The following is a 14,296-nucleotide window of genomic DNA, read 5'->3' on the forward strand; positions in this document are numbered from 1 at the left end:
TACGTCTGGTGAGGAACAAACAGAACGTCATATTAATTGCAGACTGCGAGGTAATAATTGGGGATAACGGTCACTCTCAGCCTGCGCTGTGCAGGCGTTATCGAGTCCCCGGGGTGGTCGGCCGACGTTTTAAAGTTGCAATAATTTCCAAAGCAAACCCGGTTGGGCGACATCAGGCAGGACATTGTGACAGAGAAATAAACGCATACATCACTTATGCTAAAAATGTAGATTTTATTACTCTAAAGACTAAAAATAATGCATGAACAGCAAACTAATATAGTAACGGCTTATCTGGTTTCCTTCTGTGGCTCACACGCCTTGTACAGTTTCCCTTCAGGATTTCCAGAATGGTGTCGTAGAGAGTAGTACAAGGTTTCCAACGCATTTCTTCTATTAATTCGCTTTTATCAGGGGTTGAAGATGAAATGCGTTGGAAAATTTTACTGCTCTCTAAGACATCATTCTGGAAATCCTGAACGGAAACTCTACAGCGGCCACAATAATGAGACCAGATAAGCGGTGACCGGATCTGTGCGATGGACACGCGTTATATGTATTCTGTAGATTAATAAATCATTTTTTAGACGTCCTGCACAGAAAACCTAGCGCATTATTTTTATGCGGTATGAGTCTAAATTTTGGGGTCTATCTATGAAAGTACTACATCAGTCTATTAGCCGATATTCAAGTTCCTGTAAAACAAATGGGGTCACCCAAAATATGGCTGCTACACCCACAATCAGGAGGGAGTGTATAAACGGACTACTGGATTTGGGACAACTCTGAACGTTCTAGCGTTGAATGCAGTATTGTTTATTCCTATGTGACGTCCTGCCAGTAATTCCATTGATGCACACCGCCTTGCCATCCTTGCCAGATAATAGCGGATACCGCGGAACAACATCGTTGGGAAGAGGTATATATTTGTGAATGTTATCAGCAGCCGCTTTACATAAGGAAGACACACCTCTGGATCCCCCAGTGCCTGGCGCCTTACCTTGCTGGGAACCAGTTGAAGGGTCTCAATGGGCTCTGAGTTTGGCAGTAGATCTAGCTCCTCGATGATGTGAGATTCTGTGCCATCTTTCACCAGGACGGCCTTGTGCAAGGAACCCGTGCCTGAAAAGGGCAGGAGAAAATAATTGTGATTATTACAGGCCACAGTGAATGATGCAGAACCATGCGTGACCAGCAGAGGGTAGAAAAAAAGCACTGTACAGGACTAGATGAATAGGCACTTACCTGTGCCCAGGTACATCACTGTGTAGGTACCGTGTAAGGCCTGGACAGAGTCTATGGCAATCTGCGTATAGCTGACGCTCTGTTTGATAAGCACGGGGTCCTTGCCGACTGGAGAAACTTGATCATCCATCAGGAAGTGATCTTTCATGAAGTTGAGGTCGGTGTCTGAGAATTTCCCTGAGGAGCACTGGGGGAGGGTAAGAAGAACGGTCAACAGCGTCACATGATCAATCCTCAATTTAATTGACACCTATAGGTTTAATGGTGACAAACTCTCTGCAACACTGCCACCCCAGCAGCTGGCCACCTGTGGTACTGCAGCCACTAATCGCTATATTAATGGTAATGACCTACTGGAGTAGCGGATGATGGGCGTAGTGGCAGTAGTGGTACTTACACTGCCGGGCCGTGGATTGGACACTGGTCCTGTGTATCTCGTCCACTTGGAACTCTCTTTGTTCTGCTCCTTGTAGTTCCCGTTGAAAACCGTCTCAATGTCCTTTAGTTTGAAGGAGCAGACGGCGGAGCTGCTGGAACCACCCACCTGCCTAGGATGGAGAATGAGAACATGGTGACAGATCCAGTGGACGAGTGTAAAGGTCACAGGTCAGCTATACGGTAGGGCCTGTCACTACGACACAAGAAAGGCCCTCCGCTGTATGCCCCGCCCACTGTAAAACCTTCATGGGCAGATCTGGTTGGTCGACATGAGTGCCGAATGAACAGTTGGCTGCGTAATCAGATCAACCTTTCAAAGCTGCTGATGGCCCTATTTACACTTATGGGGGTCATACCAAAAAAATGTTTACTATACAATGACATCTGATTAAACTGACCAACCAGATCTGTACTCATACGCGCGGTTTGCGCAAGTGGCGCTTGACTGCTTGATGGCGGGAGGAGATGGGCTGAGCCATGTCCAACTCTCCACACATCTAGGTCACAGAGAAGGTAGAGTGCGGTCACCGACATGTGCCATGTGTGAACCTATGGACACGCAACAGCAAAACCTAAGGTGTCTTTCGTTGCGGTGCACCAGAGTGTGTAGGCCTAAGGTGACCATATAATCCCTTGGTTAAACGCTCCGGGGGAAGCCATTCCCTGCACCTAGAACCCATTGCTTAGACATGTATTGTCCGCGAGCAGTACTGGCTGCTCATTAGCGGATGCAGCAAATCATTATTGATCATTATTGATCGGAGTAGCGGTGATCAGACGGAGAAGTTCAGGTATATCTGTACTGCGTATTGACTGTACTCGGATTTATAGCTCCTCGTGGGATATTACCGTCATGTAAACATAAACATTGATCCTGCTGTATATATGCCGTGTCTCAGACATACAGTCCGATCCCTGGGACTCTGCTTTGCCTCAATTAAGATTAAAGCCAGTCAGATTTAAAGGGAAAGCACCATTTCTTTGTTCATTACAAAGTCAGTACTTCCATTAGAGCAGGGGTGGGGAACCTATTTTCTACCAAGGGCCATTTGGATATTTCTAAAAACCTTCGGGGGCTATACAAAAATTATCAACTTAAAAATTAGCCTGCCCCCAGTAGATATATGCCCCCACTAGATATGACCCCTAGTAGCGCCGCTTACACACACACATTAAAAGAAAGAAAAAACACAATACTCCCCAGCCCCGCTCCTGCTTCCGGACCCTTGCCCTCCCCCTGGCCGCTCGCTCCTCAGAACTATGGGAGAGACGTGATGACATCTCTCCCATAGCACCGCACAGGCACACACGCGCACTGCCAGAGCCGGAAGCCGGAGCTCAGGAGTGAGCTCCTACCTCCAGCCGCTGCTGAGGGGAAGTAGCCGTTCGCCCGCTAGTAACAAAATCTCAGCGGGCGCCCGGCATCTCCCTTGGTTAGGTGAGCCTGTGAGGGCCAGATCAAGTGGCTTTGCGGGCCTTATACGGCCCGCGGGCCTGAGGTTCCCCACCCCTGCATTAGAGGATGCCGGAGCGACACAACGTATAATGTGTGATGTATACAGATATTCACACACGGGAATACCGTTCATATCTTACTTCATGGCAGAACAGCAGAACACAATCCCATCATGCATAGTTCATGGAAGTGGCCCTGTCTGTCCCCATGCCGGATGACATACCCGATTATTGAGACCTCACCTCCCCCCGCTGCCATACTCACCACTGAGAGCTGAACACCCCATAGAAAGTGCTCTTCTGGGGGTCCCCAGGATACAGGAAGGCCACGTGGCGCAGGACGTTAAAGGGAAAGTTGTTGCGGTGCGAGCAGACCAGCTGGGCCTTCAGGAACGTGGTCCATTTCCTCTGTAGGACCTTATCCCCACCAACGTCATTCTAGAATAAAGTCACACGGAGAGGTTACACTTCCCCCCGGTGACTGGACAGGTACACATGGCGGAGAGGCATCTTCCTCCAGCAGTCCCTGGGGGCCGGCGTCACCTGCCTGTGATTACAAGATCACAGGTGTCCTCCCGCCACATCATCAGGATGGTGACATCTGCGGCACCAGGAGATGCATAGGGGCCCCTGTTTAACAAATGTGGGGCTCCGTAATATACTGTACTTAGTGTATTTATGAATACCCTAAAACAGTCTCATAAATGTAATAACATCATTAGAATACAAAGGTTATCTACTATAACCCTCAGCTACCCTAACAGGTCATGTTTTCCACATGTCTGTGGAAACAGGTGAGATAATCACTGATCCCGTGTATGAAAAGAAATCCTGAAAACATGACCTGATGGGGTCACTCGTAGATTGGAGTTCAGTACCCCAGTATGAATAGGTATGATACTGTACTGTCACAGTACTGACTGCCCTTACACCAGGTGTAATATAATATGTAATAACTGTACTATAAGAAATACCATAACACCAATCAGCATCCACCTATCATTTTATAGAATGTGCTTGATGCACGATAAGTCAAAGTTGACTGGTTGCTATAGGCAACTTCTCCACTCTTACCACTTCATATATCAGCCTAGTGTCCTAGTGGAAAGCTGTATCCTAATTACCCGTTACCTCTAGGTGTTCTCCTATGTGCCCTGTATAATATCCCGTTACCTCTAGGTGTTCTCCTATGTGCCCTGTATAATTACCCGTTACCTCTAGGTGTTCTCCTATGTTCCCTGTATAATTACCCGTTACCTCTAGGTGTTCTCCTATGTGCCCTGTATAATTACCCGTTACCTCTAGGTGTTCTCGTATGTTCCCTGTATAATTTACCCGTTACCTCTAGGTGTTCTCCTATGTGCCCTGTATAATTACCCGTTACCTCTAGGTGTTCTCCTATGTTCCCTGTATAATATCCCGTTACCTCTAGGTGTTCTCCTATGTGCCCTGTATAATTACCCGTTACCTCTAGGTGTTCTCCTATGTTCCCTGTATAATTACCCGTTACCTCTAGGTGTTCTCCTATGTTCCCTGTATAATTACCCGTTACCTCTAGGTGTTCTCCTATGTGCCCTGTATAATTACCCGTTACCTCTAGGTGTTCTCGTATGTTCCCTGTATTAATTACCCGTTACCTCTAGGTGTTCTCCTATGTTCCCTGTATAATTACCCGTTACCTCTAGGTGTTCTATGTTCCCTGTATAATTACCCGTTACCTCTAGGTGTTCTCCTATGTGCCCTGTATAATTACCCGTTACCTCTAGGTGTTCTCGTATGTTCCCTGTATTAATTACCCGTTACCTCTAGGTGTTCTCCTATGTGCCCTGTATAATTACCCGTTACCTCTAGGTGTTCTCCTATGTTCCCTGTATAATATCCCGTTACCTCTAGGTGTTCTCCTATGTGCCCTGTATAATTACCCGTTACCTCTAGGTGTTCTCCTATGTGCCCTGTATAATTACCCGTTACCTCTAGGTGTTCTATGTTCCCTGTATAATTACCCGTTACCTCTAGGTGTTCTCCTATGTGCCCTGTATAATTACCCGTTACCTCTAGGTGTTCTCGTATGTTCCCTGTATTAATTACCCGTTACCTCTAGGTGTTCTCCTATGTGCCCTGTATAATTACCCGTTACCTCTAGGTGTTCTCCTATGTTCCCTGTATAATATCCCGTTACCTCTAGGTGTTCTCCTATGTGCCCTGTATAATTACCCGTTACCTCTAGGTGTTCTCCTATGTGCCCTGTATAATTACCCGTTACCTCTAGGTGTTCTCCTATGTTCCCTGTATAATATCCCGTTACCTCTAGGTGTTCTCCTATGTGCCCTGTATAATTACCCGTTACCTCTAGGTGTTCTCCTATGTTCCCTGTATAATTACCCGTTACCTCTAGGTGTTCTCCTATGTTCCCTGTATAATTACCCGTTACCTCTAGGTGTTCTCCTATGTGCCCTGTATAATTACCCGTTACCTCTAGGTGTTCTCCTATGTTCCCTGTATAATATCCCGTTACCTCTAGGTGTTCTCCTATGTGCCCTGTATAATTACCCGTTACCTCTAGGTGTTCTCCTATGTGCCCTGTATAATTACCCGTTACCTCTAGGTGTTCTCCTATGTTCCCTGTATAATTACCCGTTACCTCTAGGTGTTCTCCTATGTTCCCTGTATAATTACCCGTTACCTCTAGGTGTTCTCCTATGTGCCCTGTATAATTACCCGTTACCTCTAGGTGTTCTCCTATGTTCCCTGTATAATTACCCGTTACCTCTAGGTGTTCTCCTATGTGCCCTGTATAATATCCCGTTACCTCTAGGTGTTCTCCTATGTGCCCTGTATAATTACCCGTTACCTCTAGGTGTTCTCCTATGTGCCCTGTATAATTACCCGTTACCTCTAGGTGTTCTCCTATGTGCCCTGTATAATTACCCGTTACCTCTAGGTGTTCTCCTATGTTCCCTGTATAATTTACCCGTTACCTCTAGGTGTTCTCCTATGTTCCCTGTGTAATATCTTCTATATCCTGATTTCTAGTCATACTGTCACAACGTACTATCTGAATCTGATAAGCGCTATAACATAATAACGTCATGCATATAAAAGCCACGTTTGCCGCCCTGGCTGGGTCACCGCGCAGGAACTCACTTTGCAAACCCGGGCGACTCGGGACACCGTCAACTTGTCGAAGAAATCAAACTCCTTTGCGGTCTCTTCGAAGAAGAAATAGACCTTCCCGTCCGACTCGGAGCCTGGGATGTAGAAGGATCCTACAAAGGAGGCGTCCGCTGCGACAAAGAGAGAGCGCGAGTTAGCGACAGCTGCGTGACTTCACCTTGTGTTGTGCTCGCGATGGGCTTATACCACTGCCGATACAACCCAAACACCCCAATGTATATGGAGGTTTATGATTAATAGTCAAGAGCTTACAGTGCAACCAGCCCAGGGACGCTTCCGTCTTCAGAGACGTCTTGTTGCCGAGGGTTCGGAGGATGACGGGGTCATTGCCCAAGAAATTATAACTTGTTCCAGTATATAGCTCCCCTTCTACAATAAAGAGAAAAAAGGAAGGGAGATAATTATCATTTAAGAAAGTTCCTGGAAGAAACACAGGATTACATAATCACTTCCTGTAACCAATGCTTTCCAGAAACTCACTGACTGACATCACACAGCACCGACACGCCTAGTGAATGGATAAGCTGTATTCTCAGTGATGTCACTGGTCACTAGTGAATGGACAGGCTGTATTCTCAGTGATGTCACCGGTCACTAGTGACTGGATAGGCTGCATTCTCAGTGATGTCACTAGTCAATGGATAGGCAGCACTTTCAGTGATGTCACTAGTGAATGTATAATGTGAGCTGCACTCTCAGTGATGTCACCGGTCACTAGTGAATGTATAAGCTGTATTCTCAGCCCACATATGGCTACTTCACTGTGTGCAAGCTTTAAACGTCACATCCACTGACTCCCTACGGCTGCTATTGCACTTTTCAATGTCTATTTTGCACCTCTGCTCCCAGAATGATTCCGTGAGTAGGACAGAATGCATAGGATGGGAGGTATAGGACGGATGTATATAGGACGGGATGTATATGATCATGTGGGAAGCCCCTGTTTACGTCAGAAATCTGTATTTATACCTAACTAGCAAGAGAGGAAATGGTATGTGCCCGGGGCAAATCTAACTGCACCAACCTGCCTGCCGCGCCCATTTGCTCTATACTAGGAAATATTAGCACTTAACCCTGTCTACCCCTGCCTTTAAGTCCACGATATCCGTTCTTGGCTGTGACTCTTGTGTACTCACCGGCCATGACAGAGGTGCGTTTATGTCGAGGGTCAAAGGGTGAGCGACCTTTCCCGTCAGTGACCACGGTCTCATTCATGTGGTTGGTTGGCAAAGAAAACGTGTTTAAATCCTGAATAAATTAGATGAAAAACAGAAATCAGAAACTATCTGACAGGAATACTTCATGTTCCTCTGTGTCTCAGGACAGAATCACTCTGCAGGATTAGACTGTAAGCTCCTGCGCAAATCTGTATCCCCTTTGGATATAACATCTATAAAATACTAGACTGGACTATACAGTTGGACCCACAAAGAGTCAGACTTCCAGAGTCAGGGGATTTCCACTATACCAGGGAATATATTATCAGTATACCACCGTATGTTGTGCCTATACTCCCCTATAATACCAGCATACTCCCCTATATAATCACTATACTCCCCTATAATACCAGCATACTCCCCTATATAATCATTATACTCCCCTATAATACCAGCATACTCCCCTATATAATCACTATACTCCCCTATAATACCAGCATACTCCCCTATATAATCATTATACTCCCCTATAATACCAGCATACTCCCCTATATAATCACTATACTCCCCTATAACACCAGCATACTCCCCTATCTAATCACTATACTCCCCTATAACACCAGCATACTCCCCTATATAATCACTATACTCCCCTATAACACCAGCATAATACCCTATATAATCACTATACTCCCCTATAATACCAGCATACTCCCCTATATAATCACTATACTCCCCTATAATACCAGCATACTCCCCTGTATAATCATTATACTCCCCTATAACACCAGCATACTCCCCTATATAATCACTATACTCCCCTATAACACCAGCATACTCCCCTATATAATCACTATACTCCCCTATAACACCAGCATACTCCCCTATATAATCACTATACTCCCCTATAACACCAGCATAATACCCTATATAATCACTATACTCCCCTATAACACCAGCATAATACCCTATATAATCACTATACTCCCCTATAACACCAGCATAATACCCTATATAATCACTATACTCCCCTATAACACCAGCATACTCCCCTATATAATCACTATACTCCCCTATAATACCAGCATACTCCCCTATATAATCATTATACTCCCCTATAACACCAGCATACTCCCCTATATAATCACTATACTCCCCTATAACACCAGCATACTCCCCTATATAATCACTATACTCCCCTTTAACACCCGCATACTCCCCTATATAATCACTATACTCCCCTATGACACCAGCATAATACCCTATATAATCACTATACTCCCCTATGACACCAGCATACTCCCCTATATAATCACTATACTCCCCTATAACACCAGCATACTCCCCTATATAATCACTATACTCTCCTATAATACCAGCATACTCCCCTGTAGAATCATCATACTCCCCTATAACACCAGCATACTCCCCTATATAATCACTATATTCCCCTATAACACCAGCATACTGCCCTATAACACCAGCATACTGCCCTATATAATCACTATACTCCCCTATATCATCATTATACTCCCCTATAATACCAGCATACTCCCCTATATAATCACTATACTCCCCTATAATACCAGCATAATCCCCTATAATCACTATACTCCCCTATAATACCAGCATACTCCCCTATATAATCATTATACTCCCCTATAATACCAGCATACTCCCCTATATAATCACTATACTTCCCTATAATACCAGCATAATCCCCTATAATCACTATACTCCCCTATAATACCAGCATACTCCCCTATATAATCATTATACTCCCCTATAATACCAGCATACGCCCCTATATAACCACTATACTCCCCTATAATACCAGCATACTCCCCTATATAATCATTATACTCCCATATGTTGTGCCTATACTCCCCTATAATATCAGCATACTCGCCTATATTATCACTACAACGCCCTATATTACCAGCATACTCCACCATATTATCACTATACCCCCCTATACTAACAGTATACTCCCCTACATTATCACTATACTGCCCTATACTACCAGCATACTCCCCTATATATTCAATACACTCTCATATGTTGTGCCTATACTCCCCTATAATATCAGCATACTCCCCTATATTATCACTACAACGCCCTATACTACCAGCATACTCCCCTATATTATCACTACAACGCCCTATACTACCAGCATACTCCGCTATATTATCACTATACCCCCCTATACTACCAGCATACTCCCCTATATTATCACCATACTCCCCTATATAATCATTATACTCCCATATGTTGTGCCTATACTCCCCTATAATATCAGCATACTTCGCTATATTTTCACTATACCCCCCTATATTATCACTATACTGCCCTATACTACCAGCATACTCCCCTATATTATCACTATACCCCCAATACTACCAGCATACTCCCCCATATTATCACTATACCCCCTATACTACCAGTATACTCCCCTATATAATCACTATACTCCCATATGTTGTGCCTATACTCCCCTATAATATCAGCATACTCCCCTATATTATCACTACAACGCCCTATACTACCAGCATACTCCGCTATATTTTCACTATACCCCCCTATATTATCACTATACTGCCCTATACTACCAGCATACTCCCCTATATTATCACTATACCCCCAATACTACCAGCATACTCCCCCATATTATCACTATACCCCCTATACTACCAGCATACTCCCCTATATAATCACTATACTCCCATATGTTGTGCCTATACTCCCCTATAATATCAGCATACTCCCCCCCTATATAATCACTATACTCCCCTATACCACCAGCATACTCCCCTATATTATCACTATACCCCCCTATACTACCAGCATAATACCCTATATTATCACTATACGGCCCCAGACTACCAGCATACTCCCCTATATTATCACTATACTGCCCTATACTACCAGCCTAGTCCCCTATATTATCACTGTACCCGCTATACTACCAGCATACTCCCCTATATTATCACTATACTCCCATATGTTGTGCCTATACTCCCCTATAATATCAGCATACTCCCCTATATTATTACTATACCCCTATATTACCAGCATACTCCCCTATATTATCACTATACCCTCTATACTACCAGCATACTCCCCTATATTATCTATATACCCCCTATACTACCAGAATATTCCCCTATATTATTACTATACTCTCCTATTTTACCAGTATATGACCTTATATTATCACTATACTCATCTATGCTACCAGAATACTCACTTATATTATCACTATAGTCCCATATACTACAAGTTTACTCCCCTATATGATCACTATAGTCTCCAATAGTACCACTACATTCCCCTATACCACTGTACTCTCCTTTACTAACAGTATTCCTCCTACATTACCGTATAGTGCCCTATATTACCACTACAGCCCCCAAATGGAATACCTACCACTCAGTCCCCAATATTACCAACTGTACTCCCCTATACTACCAGTATTATTATTACCACTAAAATCCCATATACTACCTCTATATACCCTTATATTACCACTATACTCCCCTATACTACCAGTATTATCTCCTATATTACCACTAAAATCCCATATACTACCACTATATACCCTTATATTACCACTATACTCCCCTATACTACCAGTATTATTACCACTAAAATCCCATATACTACCTCTATATACCCTTATATTACCACTATACTCCCCTATACTACCAGTATTATCTCCTATATTACCACTAAAATCCCATATACTACCTCTATATACCCTTATATTACCACTATACTCCCCTATACTACCAGTATTATCTCCTATATTACCACTAAAATCCCATATACTACCACTATATACCCTTATATTACCACTATACTCCCCTATACTACCAGTATTATCTCCTATATTACCACTATACTCCCCTATACTACCACTATATACCCTTATATTACCACTATACTCCCCTATACTACCAGTATTATTATTACCACTAAAATCCCATATACTACCACTATATACCCTTATATTACCACTATACTCCCCTATACTACCAGTATTATCTCCTATATTACCACTAAAATCCCATATACTACCAGTATTATCTCCTATATTACAACTAAAATCCCATATACTACCACCATATACCCTTATATTACCACTATACTCCCCTATACTACCAGTATTATCTCCTATATTACAACTAAAATCCCATATACTACCACTATATACCCTTATATTACCACTATACTCCCCTATACTACCAGTATTATCTCCTATATTACCACTAAAATCCCATATACTACCACTATATACCCTTATATTACCACTATACTCCCCTATACTACCAGTATTATCTCCTATATTACCACTAAAATCCCATATACTACCACTATATACCCTTATATTACCACTATACTCCCCTATACTACCAGTATTATCTCCTATATTACCACTAAAATCCCATATACTACCACTATATACCCTTATATTACCACTATACTCCCCTATACTACCAGTATTATTATTACCACTAAAATCCCATATACTACCTCTATATACCCTTATATTACCACTATACTCCCCTATACTACCAGTATTATCTCCTATATTACCACTAAAATCCCATATACTACCTCTATATACCCTTATATTACCACTATACTCCCCTATACTACCAGTATTATCTCCTATATTACCACTAAAATCCCATATACTACCACTATATACCCTTATATTACCACTATACTCCCCTATACTACCAGTATTATCTCCTATATTACCACTATACTCCCCTATACTACCACTATATACCCTTATATTACCACTATACTCCCCTATACTACCAGTATTATTATTACCACTAAAATCCCATATACTACCTCTATATACCCTTATATTACCACTATACTCCCCTATACTACCAGTATTATCTCCTATAATACCACTAAAATCCCATATACTACCAGTATTATCTCCTATATTACAACTAAAATCCCATATACTACCACTATATACCCTTATATTACCACTATACTCCCCTATACTACCAGTATTATCTCCTATATTACAACTAAAATCCCATATACTACCACTATATACCCTTATATTACCACTATACTCCCCTATACTACCAGTATTATCTCCTATATTACCACTAAAATCCCATATACTACCACTATATACCCTTATATTACCACTATACTCCCCTATACTACCAGTATTATCTCCTATATTACCACTAAAATCCCATATACTACCAGTATTATCTCCTATATTACCACTAAAATCCCATATACTACCACTATATACCCTTATATTACCACTATACTCCCCTATACTACCAGTATTATCTCCTATATTACCACTAAAATCCCATATACTACCACTATATACCCTTATATTACCACTATACTCCCCTATACTACCAGTATTATCTCCTATATTACAACTAAAATCCCATATACTACCACTATATACCCTTATATTACCACTATACTCCCCTATACTACCAGTATTATCTCCTATATTACCACTAAAATCCCATATACTACCACTATATACCCTTATATTACCACTATACTCCCCTATACTACAGGAATACTCCACTAAGCTTCCCTATATTACTGCCATACTCCCACCACAATTAACACTATACTCCCCTATATATCCTTATATTAACCCTATACTCCCCTATATAAGTGCTATACTCTCCTATACATCCTTCTATTACTCTCCTGTATTGTTACCAGTACACTTCCAGCACCTCCCGCTGCTATATAGAATAATGGGGGAGGGGAATGCCAGGGGCAGTGTGGGCAAGATCAGGGGTAACCTGGTATATTTCCAGTATGATGTTAGGAAAACCCCATGTTTTTGGGACATCCCAAGGCCGGTAGGTACACATGAGTGGGGACAGAGGGAGAGAGCGGCGTTACTTACAATGTACGTGCAGTGCGGACTGAAGGCGTTGGTCCCGCAGGTGTACAGGTGAGTATCGTTTACAGGGAGAAGCAGGCGGATGAAATTAAAGCACTCCGTCTGTTGAACACATTACTAATTAGAAACAAAAAACCCAGCGGAGCTTTAGTTTATTAATACACAGTGATAAGCACAGCCCAGGGTACAAGTCCAACAAGCCTGTATGCACCACCCTGTGACTTTAACTACATGCAACGCCGTACCCACCTGTGGTCTGTAGCCACGTCACTTGTTTCACATGTACCTATACACGTATGCAAATAGCTACGTCTGGGATCATATATATCTGCCTGGGTGGAAAGGGCGTTGCCGTAATCATAGATATGTCGCTAACGGAGTTACTAAATCGTGTTTTGTGGTCTCTGTTGTATTAAGCAGGCATGGCGATGTTTTTAGGTTTTTATTTGCAAGTTAAAAAGGGATTTGCAGATTTCATACGACGGCTTTAAAGAAAATACCATGAAATAAAATCTGGGCTAAAAATATTTCTATGTTTAAGATTCTCCATTTATAACACAATCCAGCGATTTGATGCGTGTTTTTAGCACCTTTTATTTAGTCATCTGGACTGATCATTGTGTTAGTTCTGGGGTGCGCCGGATACGTCCTGCGTTGTCTCCCTGTCTCAGCTGAATATATGGTTCTTACAATAAGCAGCATTACAGTTGTACAGATCGTTATTGCAAATACTAAATATGTTTGTGCGCAGCGCTCCGGAGTTTACAAAAACGTGTTACACGCCAGCCACCCTTCTGATATAACTGTTCACCCCTCATCTAGACAGATGACAACATCCCGAATATATAATATATAGTCTCTGGTTACAAACACTGGCCATAAGAGCTAGCAGTCGCCAGTAAATATA

The 14,296-nt window shown here is 42.6% G+C and overlaps 1 protein-coding gene across 7 annotated transcripts in view; it reads right to left on the bottom strand.

Moving 5' to 3' along the window:
* The window catches only part of SEMA4A (semaphorin 4A), a 105,589-nt gene that overhangs the window by 6,102 nt on the left and 85,191 nt on the right, over positions 1–14,296 (bottom strand). For all 7 annotated transcript variants that reach the window (XM_063946845.1, XM_063946850.1, XM_063946847.1 and 4 more), the window contains exons 5-12: positions 13,393–13,491; positions 7,449–7,560; positions 6,565–6,681; positions 6,283–6,422; positions 3,404–3,576; positions 1,643–1,793; positions 1,246–1,432; positions 1,001–1,122 (exon numbers count right to left, since the gene is read on the bottom strand). In XM_063946845.1, coding sequence (XP_063802915.1) covers positions 1,001–1,122; positions 1,246–1,432; positions 1,643–1,793; positions 3,404–3,576; positions 6,283–6,422; positions 6,565–6,681; positions 7,449–7,560; positions 13,393–13,491 — 1,101 coding nt within the window. The remainder of the gene's footprint in view (positions 1–1,000; positions 1,123–1,245; positions 1,433–1,642; positions 1,794–3,403; positions 3,577–6,282; positions 6,423–6,564; positions 6,682–7,448; positions 7,561–13,392; positions 13,492–14,296) is intronic.

The sequence above is a fragment of the Pseudophryne corroboree genome, chromosome 12, assembly GCF_028390025.1.
Source record: "Pseudophryne corroboree isolate aPseCor3 chromosome 12, aPseCor3.hap2, whole genome shotgun sequence".
Classification (NCBI taxonomy): domain Eukaryota; kingdom Metazoa; phylum Chordata; class Amphibia; order Anura; family Myobatrachidae; genus Pseudophryne; species Pseudophryne corroboree.